General features: G+C 43.2%; 1 protein-coding gene across 1 annotated transcript; it reads right to left on the reverse strand.

The window, feature by feature from the left end:
* Window positions 1–353: 353 nt before the first annotated feature.
* LOC100281331 (uncharacterized) lies at window positions 354–3,891 on the reverse strand. The gene is given in 8 exon segments (NM_001154249.1): window positions 354–587; window positions 1,273–1,350; window positions 2,029–2,070; window positions 2,539–2,661; window positions 2,770–2,885; window positions 2,957–3,038; window positions 3,178–3,248; window positions 3,485–3,891. Coding segments are annotated over 8 exon segments (678 nt in total). The 5' UTR covers window positions 3,543–3,891; the 3' UTR covers window positions 354–479.
* Window positions 3,892–14,072: the final 10,181 nt, after the last annotated feature.

Genomic DNA, 14,072 nt, shown 5'->3' on the forward strand with positions numbered 1-14,072 from the left:
CACGCACACTCCTGCCTATTACAGCCGCCACTCTGGGCCGGCATAGCGGACGTTAGGCTTTCTCTCTCGACCCATTGGTTGGATGACCGCTGACCCAGTTGCGTGCTCAACGAGTACTCTTGAGGGGCTGACAAATATGCGAGTAACCAATCCGGAAAGCATCCAACATATATATCACGAACAACAATTTCAAAGAAACCATTCTGTTTATATGTGCAAAAGGATGCCAACAATTAGTCAAAATCTATCGAAAACCAAAAGACCACACCTCCAGACCTCAAGTCGCTTGCAAGCTGATAACAGCTGGTGTTAGTAACTATGACAGATTGACTAAAGTTTATAATATGAATCAGAAAATTACAATAGGCCTCAGATACTATGATTAACAGATCACTGAGTTGTACAACAGCAAGCACACAGAGCACATACAATTTTGTTTAGTTCAGAAAAGGCCAAACAAGATAAATCATTACATACACTCATCTCTTCATGAGGAACCCTAGCAGTATTCCCAGAATAGCAACCACCAGTACTAAAACTAATGAGAAACCACCATGCCGCCTGCTGATGTCTCGCCTTAGAAAATCCTGTCAAAATTCAAATAAAATTATAATCAAAATAAAACTGCCCTGCCACTGCAATCGATCCAAGTATTAAGGTATCCCTGTGGCAGGAAGCAGTGCGATAGTAATCCATCCAAAGATTATTAAATAGGGCAGACCTAGTGCCGTATGCTTCTTATGGGCATATTTTAACCCTTAATTTCTCTTACATTATAGGCTGATTGCTATAGGAACAAAACCATATCAGAAGCATTTTTTGATATGAATCTATAAATATAACTTCTGCGCACTAGACAAGCATATAATTTGATATAGTTCTTGGTCAAGCTTTATGAAGTTATACTTCAGATAAAAACACGCTTTATAAAAGTGGATGCAGGGATCATGTGAATCTGCATATGTAGTTCTGCACTTGATGGAATCATGAAAAGCAAAAAGAACTCAAAAGAGAACGAGAAAGGGGGTTGCAAGATACAAAAAGGACGAGGCTACATCTAGCCTATGTAAAACATATGTACTAAAAAGTAACCAGAGTACAATCTGAAATTGTTCAGTAAAAAAATGCACAAGCTATCAACAGAGCTATAACACAACTTTGTCTAGCCTAAAAACAAAAGCTAAATGTAACCTACAGTCAAAGGCAACAAAATTGCACTTCAGCCTATTAACTGTTTGCGTAATAAGCAACAAAAAAACATGTGGTACTGACCAATTCTTGTCGAACCTTGTTGTTCAGTTCAATAGCAGAATTCTTCTCCTCCATCAGTTTCGAAATCAAAGCAAATGGCTACAAAGACATAAATAGATCATGTCAAGACTCCAATGGAATCCATGATACCTACCAAAGCCTCAAATTCTTGGTTTTTAAAAATTTGTTGGCATGCTGAAGAATTCAATACAATTAGAATGCTAATACATGAGAGCATAATACATCTAATTAAGGTCATTTACATCTAAATTTATACGGACGAGGAAAAAATAATTGATGAATGAACACTTGAAAAAAATGCAGTAAAGGACATTGTAGGCACATGACAATATCAGAATATTGAGAATGTTGACTGCAAGAAGATTGAACAAATACAGTTAAATCTGCTATAGCCAGAATAAGTTGAATCAACAGTTTGAAGCATTGCTATAGGCTTATAATTGAATGCTATTCGAGAGACTAGTTATCCATTGTTGATTGCTTCAAGTAGAATGCTCTCAGATGAACTATCTAACGCCATCTCTATTTCTGGATCGTGAATAGTTTCTTCCAGTGGCAGACAGTACCAGAATGAGTGCAAGTGGTACAATTAGACCAATGGTTAATTCCATCTACTTCGGTGCAATATTTAAGAAAATGGCATCCTGACGCTACAACTTGATGGCTTCTGAGGCATGAGTATTTCAAGTACAACAGTACTACAGCTAGAATCTTCAGTAGGCACAGCTTGACAAGTTTTATACAGAAGAGGTTCACCTCAGTGATTATTTTTTCTGATTCTTTAGGTTCCTTTGTTTCCTGCAAAGAAAGAACCACTCTCAGCTTCAGAAGGTGAATATTGGGAAAGAACCAATTATCAGTGCAAAATGTTAGTCAGGCAGTAGAAGAGAATAAGCCTAAGTGTTCTACTATCAGACAGTAAATCGTTGGCACAGATCATGATGTACATGCTGTAGTTATAGAAGACTAAATTAAAAATCCTAATAAGTATTTTGACATGGGTTAACAACTGCAACTTTTAGAGATTATTATAGAGACCTATAGCTATCTCGAGTTCTTGACATCTTGCAAAAAGCAACTTCCTCAAAAACCTAAAAACTATTTTGACATCTTATTGCATATTGCGTTCAAAAAAACATCCTATTGCGTTCAAAAAATGCAACTTGGATTTCTAGAAGTCCCTTAGAGTTGCTCTAAGTGTAAATATTTGTAGGTTTTTGAAACCTACTACTTATATAACAATCGATTCTAAAATAAATTTCTTACCTCTTGATAACTCAAACTGCCGAGATTACCATCCTCAAATCTTTCGCTTTGAGAGGACGATGGTGCTACATAAACTACCTTCAACTTCACTTCTTCCACTACATTGCCTGAATCTTTGGTAAACTACATAATCCATCATTAAGATATTTTTTTAGTGAACAGAAGGAGCAGCCCCAATATAAAACGCTGAACCACAGAACACACTGAAACTGTGAGTCTGTGACTTATTACCATGTCTCCAGTGACCTCCTTTGGCACGACCTCCTTGGCGACAGTGGCGCTCTGCACAAGGAACTTGTCCTTGCATTGCATGTCCGGTGGCACGTCCCGCTGCGCTTGCATCGTAACTGGATCCGATGGTTCACGGTGGGTTATCACACGTTAAAATAAAGAGCCAGTTCTATGTCATGATAATTACCAACAACGTCAGCCTTGGACCGGGGCGCCACCATGCCGTTGTTTGGGCGAACGCAGTACTTTTTCGGGCTTGTCGTCTTCACCTACAGTCGCGATGCTGCACACGTTAAAAGTCCCTGAAAGGATACGGCACCCCACCATTTTGTTTTGTTTTTGTTTTTACACAGCTCGCTCTGCCCCCGCCCCCAGAGGCCAGAGCCCACAGGAAAGGAGTCGTTTTACCTTGAACGCGACCTGCTTGTCTGTCTTGTTCGTCAGCTGCAGCGTGCAGGAGATCTGCTTATTTAATTCGACTGCGTGCATGCATGCATGATCCAGAGAGAGAAAACGGAAAGGGGATCAGAAGACGAAGGAAGGAACGACACAGGACGGCCGCGGATTTTCCTTAAAAACGACTACTACTAGAAACCAGAGAAGCAACATCGATCGAAATGAGCGCAGAAAGGATAAGAAAAGATGGTCATAGAAAAATTTATCGAATGGAAGCTGGACGCAGCGAATCGAAATCGCGGAAGGAAGGAACACATACATGGGAACCGGAGCTCGACGGGGTCGATCCCGAGCAGCTCCCCGGACTCGGTGCTCATCCTGGGCAATCGAAACGGACGCAACCCGGCCGCGGTGGTGGGAGCGGCGAGGTGGGGGTTCGGAATTGCGATGCTTCCCCTCCCCTCCACTCCCCTGCCTCCTCCTCCTCTCTCTTTCTCTCTCAGTTTTTTTTTTCTCCGACTATCTATATTCCTGAGGCGGTGGAGCAGAGAAGGAAGCGGGGGGAAAACGGAGGGTCGAAATCGGGGGGAAACTCGGGATTTTGGAAGGGACGAGAAGGTTGCCCGCCCGTTTTCCTTCGGAGGCGGGAGAAGGGGTCAGCAGCTGCAGAGCAGGACGCAGGGAGCCGGTTGGTTGCAGCGTCCGCATCACGTAGGACTTCACTTGTGCCGCCAGCCGCCCGCAGCCCGGTCCTACCAGAGGGTCCCGCCGGCAGTGCTACTGGATTTCCATGGCACGGGCCACGTTTCCGTGACTGGCAGGCGTCTTCCTGCTGCCGGCGGCGGCATCGATACACAAGTAGAACGAGGTGTCAGTGTGTCACGCTCCAGGCCACAAGTTGCCGCGGCCGGGGTGCAATTCAGGTTCCGTGCCGCCATCTTCGAACTAAACGTTGCTACATATATTTGAACAGTTTCAGTAGCAAACTTAACAAAAAAACAACACATGTATAATACTCCCCCTGTTTTAAAATATTAGCCGTTTTAGTATTTTACTAGATCCGTACAATACTTTATGTGTATATTTTATATATGTCTAGATTTATCCATTTGAATATAGATATAAAATTCAAAGGCTAAAACAACTAATATTTTAGGACGAATGTGGTATTAGATATGTGGACATAAGATATGAGTATAATAATCATATAGATAATACTGACAAAAATAAATCACTCATCATGGTAACATGAGTTCATATAGGTGAGCCATGAGAACCAAGTATGTAAAAAAACATACAAGTGCGGGTGATTAAGAGTCGGAGAATCAAGCGGACACAAGAAGCCAGGGGTGACCATGATCGCGTCGGCCACACCATGCATCGTCTCGGCTCAGCGACGGTGGTGAGGTGCACGCGCATGCAACACACATTCGTCCTTTCCAACAACTCTATATGTATACACATAAAGTTTAACCATACAAGTTGTATTAACACCTGTCAACATCATGTATGGTACTAAACCATAATGCATATCTTATTTAATACGACCCTTTAAAATTTATTCAGTTGTTTATATGGGCCAACCCCACGAAATAACTAACAATCCCATCAAAATCTAAGGCACGTATTAAATAATCTCAACCATTGTTCTTTGATATATCAGGGTTTCAGCGAAGACTGTTAAGTGGAATATCCGCCTAGGAATAAGTCGTGCACTCCTTCACAACTGAACAATAGATTTATGCCTTGAATTAACAATATTGTGAGAAGTGAGTTTCAGTAAGGTTCCTATCTGGCACTAGACTGTTACAAGCATCTTCTCTTTTTGACACATATAGATCACACTTCGAACCCTTAAGTATCTATATATTATCCACATCTTATAGACTATGACTAGTAGTCGAACTCATATATATGTGTTTCTTCTAGTATGTTATGTAGGATAACATCTTTACTTAAATAAGGCACTCATGTTATATTAAGAATTAAATCAACATATCACATAGTAAAGGATAAACATGCATATCTAACGATATAAACCTTATCATAAGGGATCTCTCCATCATCGTTAGTTGTTCCATTTCACTTAGTGCACCTTCTATCACATTACACGACAATGTCTCACCCAGATTTAAGGTCAAATCCAGATGTATATCACATGTGTGCTAGGATCAAGTTTCACACATATGGCGAATCAGTGTACAGAAAACAATGTCACGTCTTTATTACTTCATACAATTTCTATACAAAATAACTAAATAAATTACATCATATGACGACAACGGTCCTCCACAACCATAGTTGACTGGGAGACGACGACTTAGATCTCTCCGAACTCATCTTCATCTTCATAGTCTCTCCTCTGGCGGTACATGTTCTTAACATGGTGTGGTCATAGCAAGGGTGAGCTCTCATACGGTCATCGCTCAGCAAGTGTGGAGAAAAGTGTAGTGTAAGGCTTACTAAGGATAATGGTTAAGGCTGAGCGTAGCTTTTAAATTTGTTGACCAAAATTTTATAAGTAAATATCATCCCAATTACTTGATAATATTGAAATCCCACAATTCAAATGCATGACATGTTAAATTTAATTCCATAAACTACTCATGTGAGGTTTCAAGCCGCTCATGGCTATAAGCACGACTGATATACCAGTTTTACACTCTGCAGAAGTTGCCAATCTTTACCCACAAGACATGTATCCCGTCTAGTCAGGATCTGCAAAGCCTTTAGATACTTCTGATGTGAATGGCTAGGGAACCACTATGAGGCCTTTACAAAGTTCTACTAGTTCGAGAAAACTTGCTACCATTTTAGGCAGAGGGGGTATAGGAATCACTCATCCGAAAACCTAACACAGACAGCTCGACCTGAGAATGTAACACCCTGATTTTGGCGGTATAAATTTTCTTTCTAATTATCACCCAAAATCATGTGTTACTCTTCCTTTTCTCACTCTAGGATTTCTCTCTCTAGATTCTTTCTCCCTTTTTCTTTTTGATTAGAAATAGCTTAAACTAGTGGAGATTAATTATTTATTTTTGTCAAAACCTTATGAGTCATGACATGTTGCATCATGCTGAGCTTAAAATATTTTTTGAGGTGTTGCATAAGCTTGAATTTATTTGAATTTGAAACCTAGTTTGAATTTGGATTGGAAAACCCTATAGAAAAAGGAATAGAAGGAATTAGAAAATCCAGAGAAAAAGAAAAGGAGAAAGCAGCCTAGTCAGCCCACTAAGCCCAGCCAGGTCGCGCGCCCGCGCCGTCTGACAGGCGGACCCCGCCTGTCAGCGGCAGTTCTCCCTCGCACGCGCCCTCCCTGTCTCGCTCGCTGCCCACTAGGACCAACCTGTCGGCGCCAGTTTTCTTCACTCGCGCGCTCCCTCACTCTCTCTATCTCGCGGGCCTGGATCGCCAGTCATCGAGCCGTTGCCCCACGCACCCCTTTCTTCTCTCTCTACGCCGTGGGCCTACCCTGTCAGTTCCGCCCCCTCCGCTCTCGCCATGGACCGGCGCGTGCGCACTTGCTCACGTCGCCGGATTTCTCGGCCACGACGCCCGCCCACGCGCCCAGCTCCCTTCTTAGAGCCCTGCCAGTGCCCCGCGCACACCCCTTGCCTCATTTCGCTCAGCTTCACCCTCTCTCGCGCTCTGCTCACGCCGCCAGCTCCGCCCCGAGGTGAGACACCCGTCCCCGTGCTCAATTTCTCTAGTTTCGCTCTGTGCTAGGCCAATTTTGGCATCGTCGGTGCTCGGCCGCGGCGGTCCGCCGTGCTCGCGCGGTGGCCAGCCGATTTAGCCCGATCTAGTTCCCCGGAGTAGGTCCCTGTGTCACCCCTGCCTCTGCTGAAGCTAGCCCAGGCCTTAGCGTGCCTTAAGTCCCCTCCCCGTGGCCGGAATGGCTCACTGGAGTTGCTCCGGCCCGCCCGAGGCCTTCTCACCGCCATTCTCCCCTCTCTGCCCGTGGATTCATGGTCCCTTCCCTGCCATTGAGTTCGCAGTGGCGCCCTCTTCCTCTCTGCCCAATCCCGGCGACCCCGGACCCCCTTAGCTCACGCCTGCCTCAACTCCGGCAACCTCACCGCCGTGGAGAGGAGCAGCGCCGCCCGCAACCGTTCACCCCTCCCCGGTCTGATCCTCCGATCCTGATCGCACGACCCGGACTGCGGGTACCGCTTCGCGCACGCGTGCCCTGACGCCCTGGCCCGCCTGTCAGCGCCGCCTGCAGCCATCCATCCCCCCGGTCTGATCCCCTCCGTCTGATTCAGATTGCATGGCCCGGACCGCGGGTATCACTTCACGCCCGCGCGCCCTGGCGCCCTGGGCCGCCTGTCAGCGCCCAAACCCCCTGGCGCTGGGCCCGCTTGGTCAGCGCACTCTCCCCCTCTATCGCTGACACTCCCTGGCCCGCCTGTCAGCGCTCGCCCGCTCGCGCGCGCGCGCCCTCAACCGCAGATCTAATCTTAGCCGTTGGTTTCAGATCTGACGGTTAGATTCACCCGATACCCCTTCGCGCGTTAGTTTTCTTAAAGAGACCCTCGGTTTACTGGAAATCAACCCGCCGTCCCTAGTTTCCGCGTGCAGGCCCCTGTAATCTTGCAGATTTAGCCCTAGACTTTTAAATATTCACAGAATTGGCCCTAATTTCATATTTTGAATTCCCCAACTTGTTTATTTCATAACTTTTGCATATGAACTCCAAATTTAGTGTTTCAAATTGCATTATGTTCATAGAATTATTCTCTGTTTAAATAAAATAGGTTCACTTACTGGCTGCACACTCTAATTTTTAGGATTGAATATGAACTAATGTAGGTGTATGTTTTATTTATTTAATAAATAAATAAAGGAGAACCTTAGAGATTTAAACTTGTTTAAGCTGGTGAGATTAATAATATGTATTACATAAGTTCATCTCTGTTCTAAATTTTCGGTCACCATAAAATAAATTGACCTATGATTATGTACTTGTAAATAACACTTAGGGAAATAATAATCTATTTTCAAATAAAGTTAATGTATGCCATAGTTTATGTTATACTTTGAATTCATTATCCCTTATGTAGTATTGTGTCTTTTTAAGATGTGTTCCAATGTTTGTACATGTTTGGTGTGATGTTCATTTGTACTTTCCAAATGTATTGAATGCATGCTCGCTTTATTTAGACAACGAGCAGTCCGAGGTTCCTGAGTGTGTTGTTGGAGACCTACCTGAGCAACAACCTGGTGAAGGCAAGTGTCCACTGATCCATTATGTCCTACATACTTCATGATTCACTGTCCCGCATTAATTTATGAAACCTAAGGATTGACTAATCTGTATTCACTTATCCTTGTTTACCTTTTGGGTTACCATGGTTAGCATGTTGCTATTGCCTTAACCTAATCAATGAACATGATGTGAACATTTATGATACGACACTGTTATCTTGATTATGTGGATGATCTTGTGATACCTTAGGGGGCTCAGGCCTTTTTCCTGAGTACCTCTCCGTAAGGACCTGTTCGTGGAGTGACCACCCGGGATAACAGTACAACCATGAGGGTGGAATGGGACACCCTTAGCTGATTAATTAGATGAACCTGAGGGTGTAGTTGGCTTTGCCGGAGGGCCGTCAATAGGGGCCAGGGCGTAGTGCTCGCTCTGCCAAGGTTGGGGTGCAGAGGTTCTTTCGATTTGGTTTTGTTAGTCACCCACCTTGGGGAGGTGTACTGCGTTTGTACGACTGGCGAAACCTAACGAGTAACTATGCACCAGGGGAGTCTTTGTAAAGGCTACATAGTGTATTCCTGGCCATTCACCTTGGTAGTGAAGATCGAGTCTATACAACCCAGGCTGGAAAGGGATCACGACTTGTGGGTAAAGTGTACAACCTTTGCAGAGTGTTAAAAACTGATATATCAGCCGAGCTCACGGTTAAGAGCAGCCTTAGGATCCTCTTTAATTAGAAGAACTTTGGATACTTTTATGTTGATGATTAACAATGATGTTATAAAATCTGATCTCTGGTATTTCCTCTTTTGAGGAGGTACTTCTGGGTAATAACTAGGTTATTTACTAAAACTTGGCTCTACTAATAATAATAAATACTTGACCAACTAAAAGCAACTGCTTAACCTCAACTCCATATACAGCTAGTCCACTTTAGCCAAACGGGACATTTGCTGAGTACGTTGATGTGTACTCACCCTTGCTTTACACACCACCCCCACCCAAGGTTGTCCCCAGTGTACCAAATGCTCAGGAGGTGATGCTAGCCAAACGGGACATTTGCTCACGAGTTCTAGTTCTTTCTTAGTGGCAAACCCCCAGTCAGCTGCCTGTGTAGGCTTAGCATCTACGTTTCGTAATTCCGCACTTTGATAGTTATGTTGAACAATGGTTATGTAATAGACTCTATGGATGCCTTGGACATCTTGATGTAATCAAGTACCTTTCCGCTATTTATTTCAAGCATTGTGTGATGATGTCCAATTATGTAATCGCTGTGTACGTGAGTTTCTGATCCTGGCACGTACATGGTTCGCATTCGGTTTGCCTTCCAAAACCGGTGTGACAGAGAACCTCCCTATACTTGCGGCAACTCCTCCCTACTTGCCCCTTTCGAGTAAGGTAATCTATCACTAGCTTTCCTAATTAATTGGCTAAGTGTGTCTCATTCTACCATTGTGGTAGCACTGTTGTATCGGGTGGTCGCTCTATGTTCCAATTAACAAAATGATCTTATCATGAACAATAATTAAGCCAACAATAGTAATAAGGCATGACCATAATTCATATATAATATTGATCTCTGGCAAGACTAGCCAATAATTCATTTGTATGTAATGTGTAGGGTAAACAAGGCTAGGTAACCTATTAGGTCCCATCAATTTAACCTAACAGTGCAAGCAAGGTGAGAACACGATAGTAAACATTATTAGGTAAAAGAATGTGATCAAGGATACAACTTGGCTTTTACTTGCGATAATCTGTTGCTTAGATATTTCTCCAAAGTTGGCCTTCAGGTTCCTCGTGACCTTACTTATATTTGTAGTAATACATACAAATAAGCAAATAATGGATACAAATAACATTACACCAAACATAGAATCAAACTGAATAATAATATTCTATGCGCCGCTAAGAATTCGTAGGTTCGAGAACCGCTAAATTCGGAGTCAAAATGAATTAGTTATAAATTTTCTAAGATTATTGGATTTATTTCGATACTAAAAACCACTTTCTATTTTGAATTTTATAAATTTCATAGGCCTATGGACTGCGGCTGCTATTTATATAAAAGTCAGGGTCTAGTCGAAAATTTTTGGACCTCTCAGTCATGATCTTTATTATGGAAAGGACTACAGGTTGATTTGGTAAAAGTGAAAGGTTTCTTTTGCAAATCTACACCAGCAGCTTAAGTGTCACACCCGGATTTCGGGGCACCAAGACTCGGGCGCGAACAATCACCAGGTGTGCTGGGACCAAGTCTCACACATATGATGAATCATGGCACAGGATCGAATGTCACATCTTTACTATATAATAGGAGTTCTATACAAAATAAATAATTACATTATAAGGAGACAACGGTCCAGCAACCCAAAGTTGACTGGGAGACGACGGCCTAGATCTCTCACGAACACATCACAACATCCTCCAAGCGCCTCATCCTGTGGTACCTGTTCTTGACCTGTGGGGGGTGTGAGACAGCAAGAGTGAGCTCACATACGTTCATCGCTCAACAAGTTGTGGGGAATAATGTGCATGAACTCGCCAAAGGTGGGAGCTCACGTGAAGTGTAAGGCTTACCAAAGAGGATGGTTAGAGCTGAGCATTGCTTTTAAAGTTGGTCAAAATTTTATTAGCAATTACTAAGTATAAGTAAATACCAACCCAATTAAGTAGTAGAACAAAAGTAACAACATCACCTGCGATGCAATGCATATGACAAATTGAGTTTAAGTTCCATAATTTAATCATCAGAGAGTCCTGAGCTGCTCATGACCGTGAGCTCGGCTAGTATACCAGTTTTACACTCTGCAGAGGTGGTACCCTTTACCCACAAGTCATGTTACCCATCTGCCAAGGGATCGCGACTTCCCATACACCTCTACCGAGGAGGCGAGGCAGGGTAACACTACGAGGCCTTTACAAAGTTCCACTAGCTTCAGAAAACCCGCTACAATTTATAGGAAGCTCCAATGCAGGGTTCTTGCCTGACCGCCATCGCAGCAAAATCAACCAAGGACCTCCCTACACTGACCACTCCCCTACTGCCCTTGCCCCTTTCGGGTAAGGTAGTCCTCCACTAGCTTTCCTAATTAATCAGCCAAGGGCGTCCATAAACCCTTGTGGTGGCACGTGTTTCTCAAGTTAAGCTCTATGTTCCAATTAACATTAATGATCTTGACATGAACATAAATAGAATAACAAAAAAACTGGAACATAGATATGATAAATAATTATCCCAAATCCATGTAAAGCAATAGCAAACTACCCAAGTGATTCAAGGGTAAACAAGGTAATGAGATAAACAATCTAGGGTAACCTATTGGGTCCCATCAAAATTAACCTATGCATGAATATGTGACATTAAAGAACATTATTGGGTAAAAAGTGGTCAAGGGCACAACTTGCCTGGCACTTGAGATTCCAGTTACCAGGATGATTCTTTAGATCCTCGTGACCTCACTACTAATCGTAGCAATACAAGCAAACATGGTATAGGCAAAATAAACATCACACCAAACATAAGAACAAACTACGTAATAATACTCTATGCGTTGCTACGAGATCGTGGGAACGAGAACCACTAAAATCGGAGTTACGGTCACCGAGTTATGATTTTATGTAGTTATTAAGTACCTAGAATAAAGTAATTCATGTGAATAATTTTAAATCAAGTTTCACGGTTAGATAAAGGTACTAGGTGATAAAATTACTTAACCCAAATTAATTCCACTGGAATGAATCAATTTGGAGTAATGGATTTTAAGTTATGAATTTCTAAAGGTTTTATGTATTTGATACAAGATTGATTAAGAGATACATTTTAATATGATTTTCATGTCAAAACAGTGGTACTAGATGATGAACAATAATATTACAAAATTATAGGAATTGCAATGAACTAATTTGGACATCATATGAAATTTCTATGATTTACACATTCTAGCATTTATTTTTGCATTAAATATCATTTTCTAATTCCATTTATCTGATTTCTTAGCTTCCTGGACTGGGCACATTAATACAGAGAAGTGCAAGGGTCTCTGTGCAAGGTTTCCTAGACTCAGAGAACAGTGAATATGGACTGCGGGTTGGTTCCTAAATTTCAGGAGGGCTCATGTGCAAATCGCCACGGCGAAAGGGTAAGGACAAATACTGGCCGTACGATCAACACCGGACGCGCCAGATTAAATCTCTAGGGTTTGAACCGGTACACGTCGTTGGCCCTCGGATCCAAGATCCACAGCCCACATTTGATCAACCTTGTTCTAACGCAGACCGTTCGATTAGATCGGACGGACCCGACGTTCCCACCAATCAGTACGATCCCGAATCAATCCCGGCCCTCGGCTGAACATCCAACGGACTACACACGTCTCCACCATCGGTCCACACTACGGCAGAGTGAGCACCCTGAGCGGCGGCGCTCCATGGCCGGATCTCCCTCCCCCACACACGGCCACGCAAACTCGAATCCCACGGGTTCTACGCGATGAGAAGGCGAAGGTGAACACATAGGAAGACTTCTTACCGGCGATTATGGTGCGGAGGCACACGGCCACGGTGGGAGGCGATTGGCGGGGCGGAGGAGATTCTGACGAGCAATTGGAAGCTTCCCAGCGGTACGCCAGGTCCAGCGACACATCAACTAGCATCAAGAGATGCCCACGACTCCGAGCATCCCCTCCCCAAGGACCAATCGACGATCTACCTCGCTCCTGACGGTGGCGGCGTTTAGCTCGTGTAGCGCAGTCAAACACCAGGGTGCCAATGGAAGAGGGGCGCACGAGGTACCCCGGCTTTATACTCCGTAGCGGAGTCCGAGCGCTCTGCAGAACACCAGAACGGAATCCTACAAACCCGCGTTGACCCCAACGGCTTGCGACGGAGCTGTGGAATCGGAACCCGAGTTCCATGGACGGCGAGCTTGGGCGGGTGCGGGTGACGTGTCTGACTGGCGTGTGGGCCTAGCCAACCAGCGAGACACCACGCAAGTTAGCTGGGCTGCGCGGACTGGAGTATGGCCTGAGCGCGCGCGATGGGAATCGGTTGTGGGCCGAAAGGGGGTTTAGGGCCCAACTGCGCACAGATCCACTTTTCTTTTATATTTTCATTCATTTTTTTCTATTTTATCTTCCTTTGATTTTGAATTCCACATTTGGATTTGAAACCTTTTATGAGTTGCACCTTTGAGTCAAATGTACAAACGCAAATTTGTATAAGAATAATATATATATATATATATTTATATTTATACTCATTTTTATTAACCTAGTAATTTCTCTTCTTCTCTTTTTCTACATTCTTTAATTTTCCTTTAAACTCCACTTTGGACTTTAATATTTTCTTTTCATATGATTTATTATGTGGTCACAAGATGCACACAAAAATGAAAACCAGCATGATACATATTTTAGTGGCTTTTATGTTATTAACTATTTGTTTTTTTACATAGGGTGTTCACATGTGATAATGCATAAAGGTCAAACTCACGTATAGATGGAGTGAAATTGTGTCTCCTTTTATATTATCTATTACAATTTACAAATTGGGTATTATAAATCCTACCCCCCTTAAAAAGAATCTCGTCCTCGAGATTTGTAAGGAAAGGATATATAACCATGTTAATTTAACACATATGCACAACAAAAATCTCAGCATGATGCATAATTTATTAGCAACACATGGG

The sequence above is a fragment of the Zea mays genome, chromosome 4, assembly GCF_902167145.1.
Source record: "Zea mays cultivar B73 chromosome 4, Zm-B73-REFERENCE-NAM-5.0, whole genome shotgun sequence".
NCBI lineage: Eukaryota > Viridiplantae > Streptophyta > Magnoliopsida > Poales > Poaceae > Zea > Zea mays.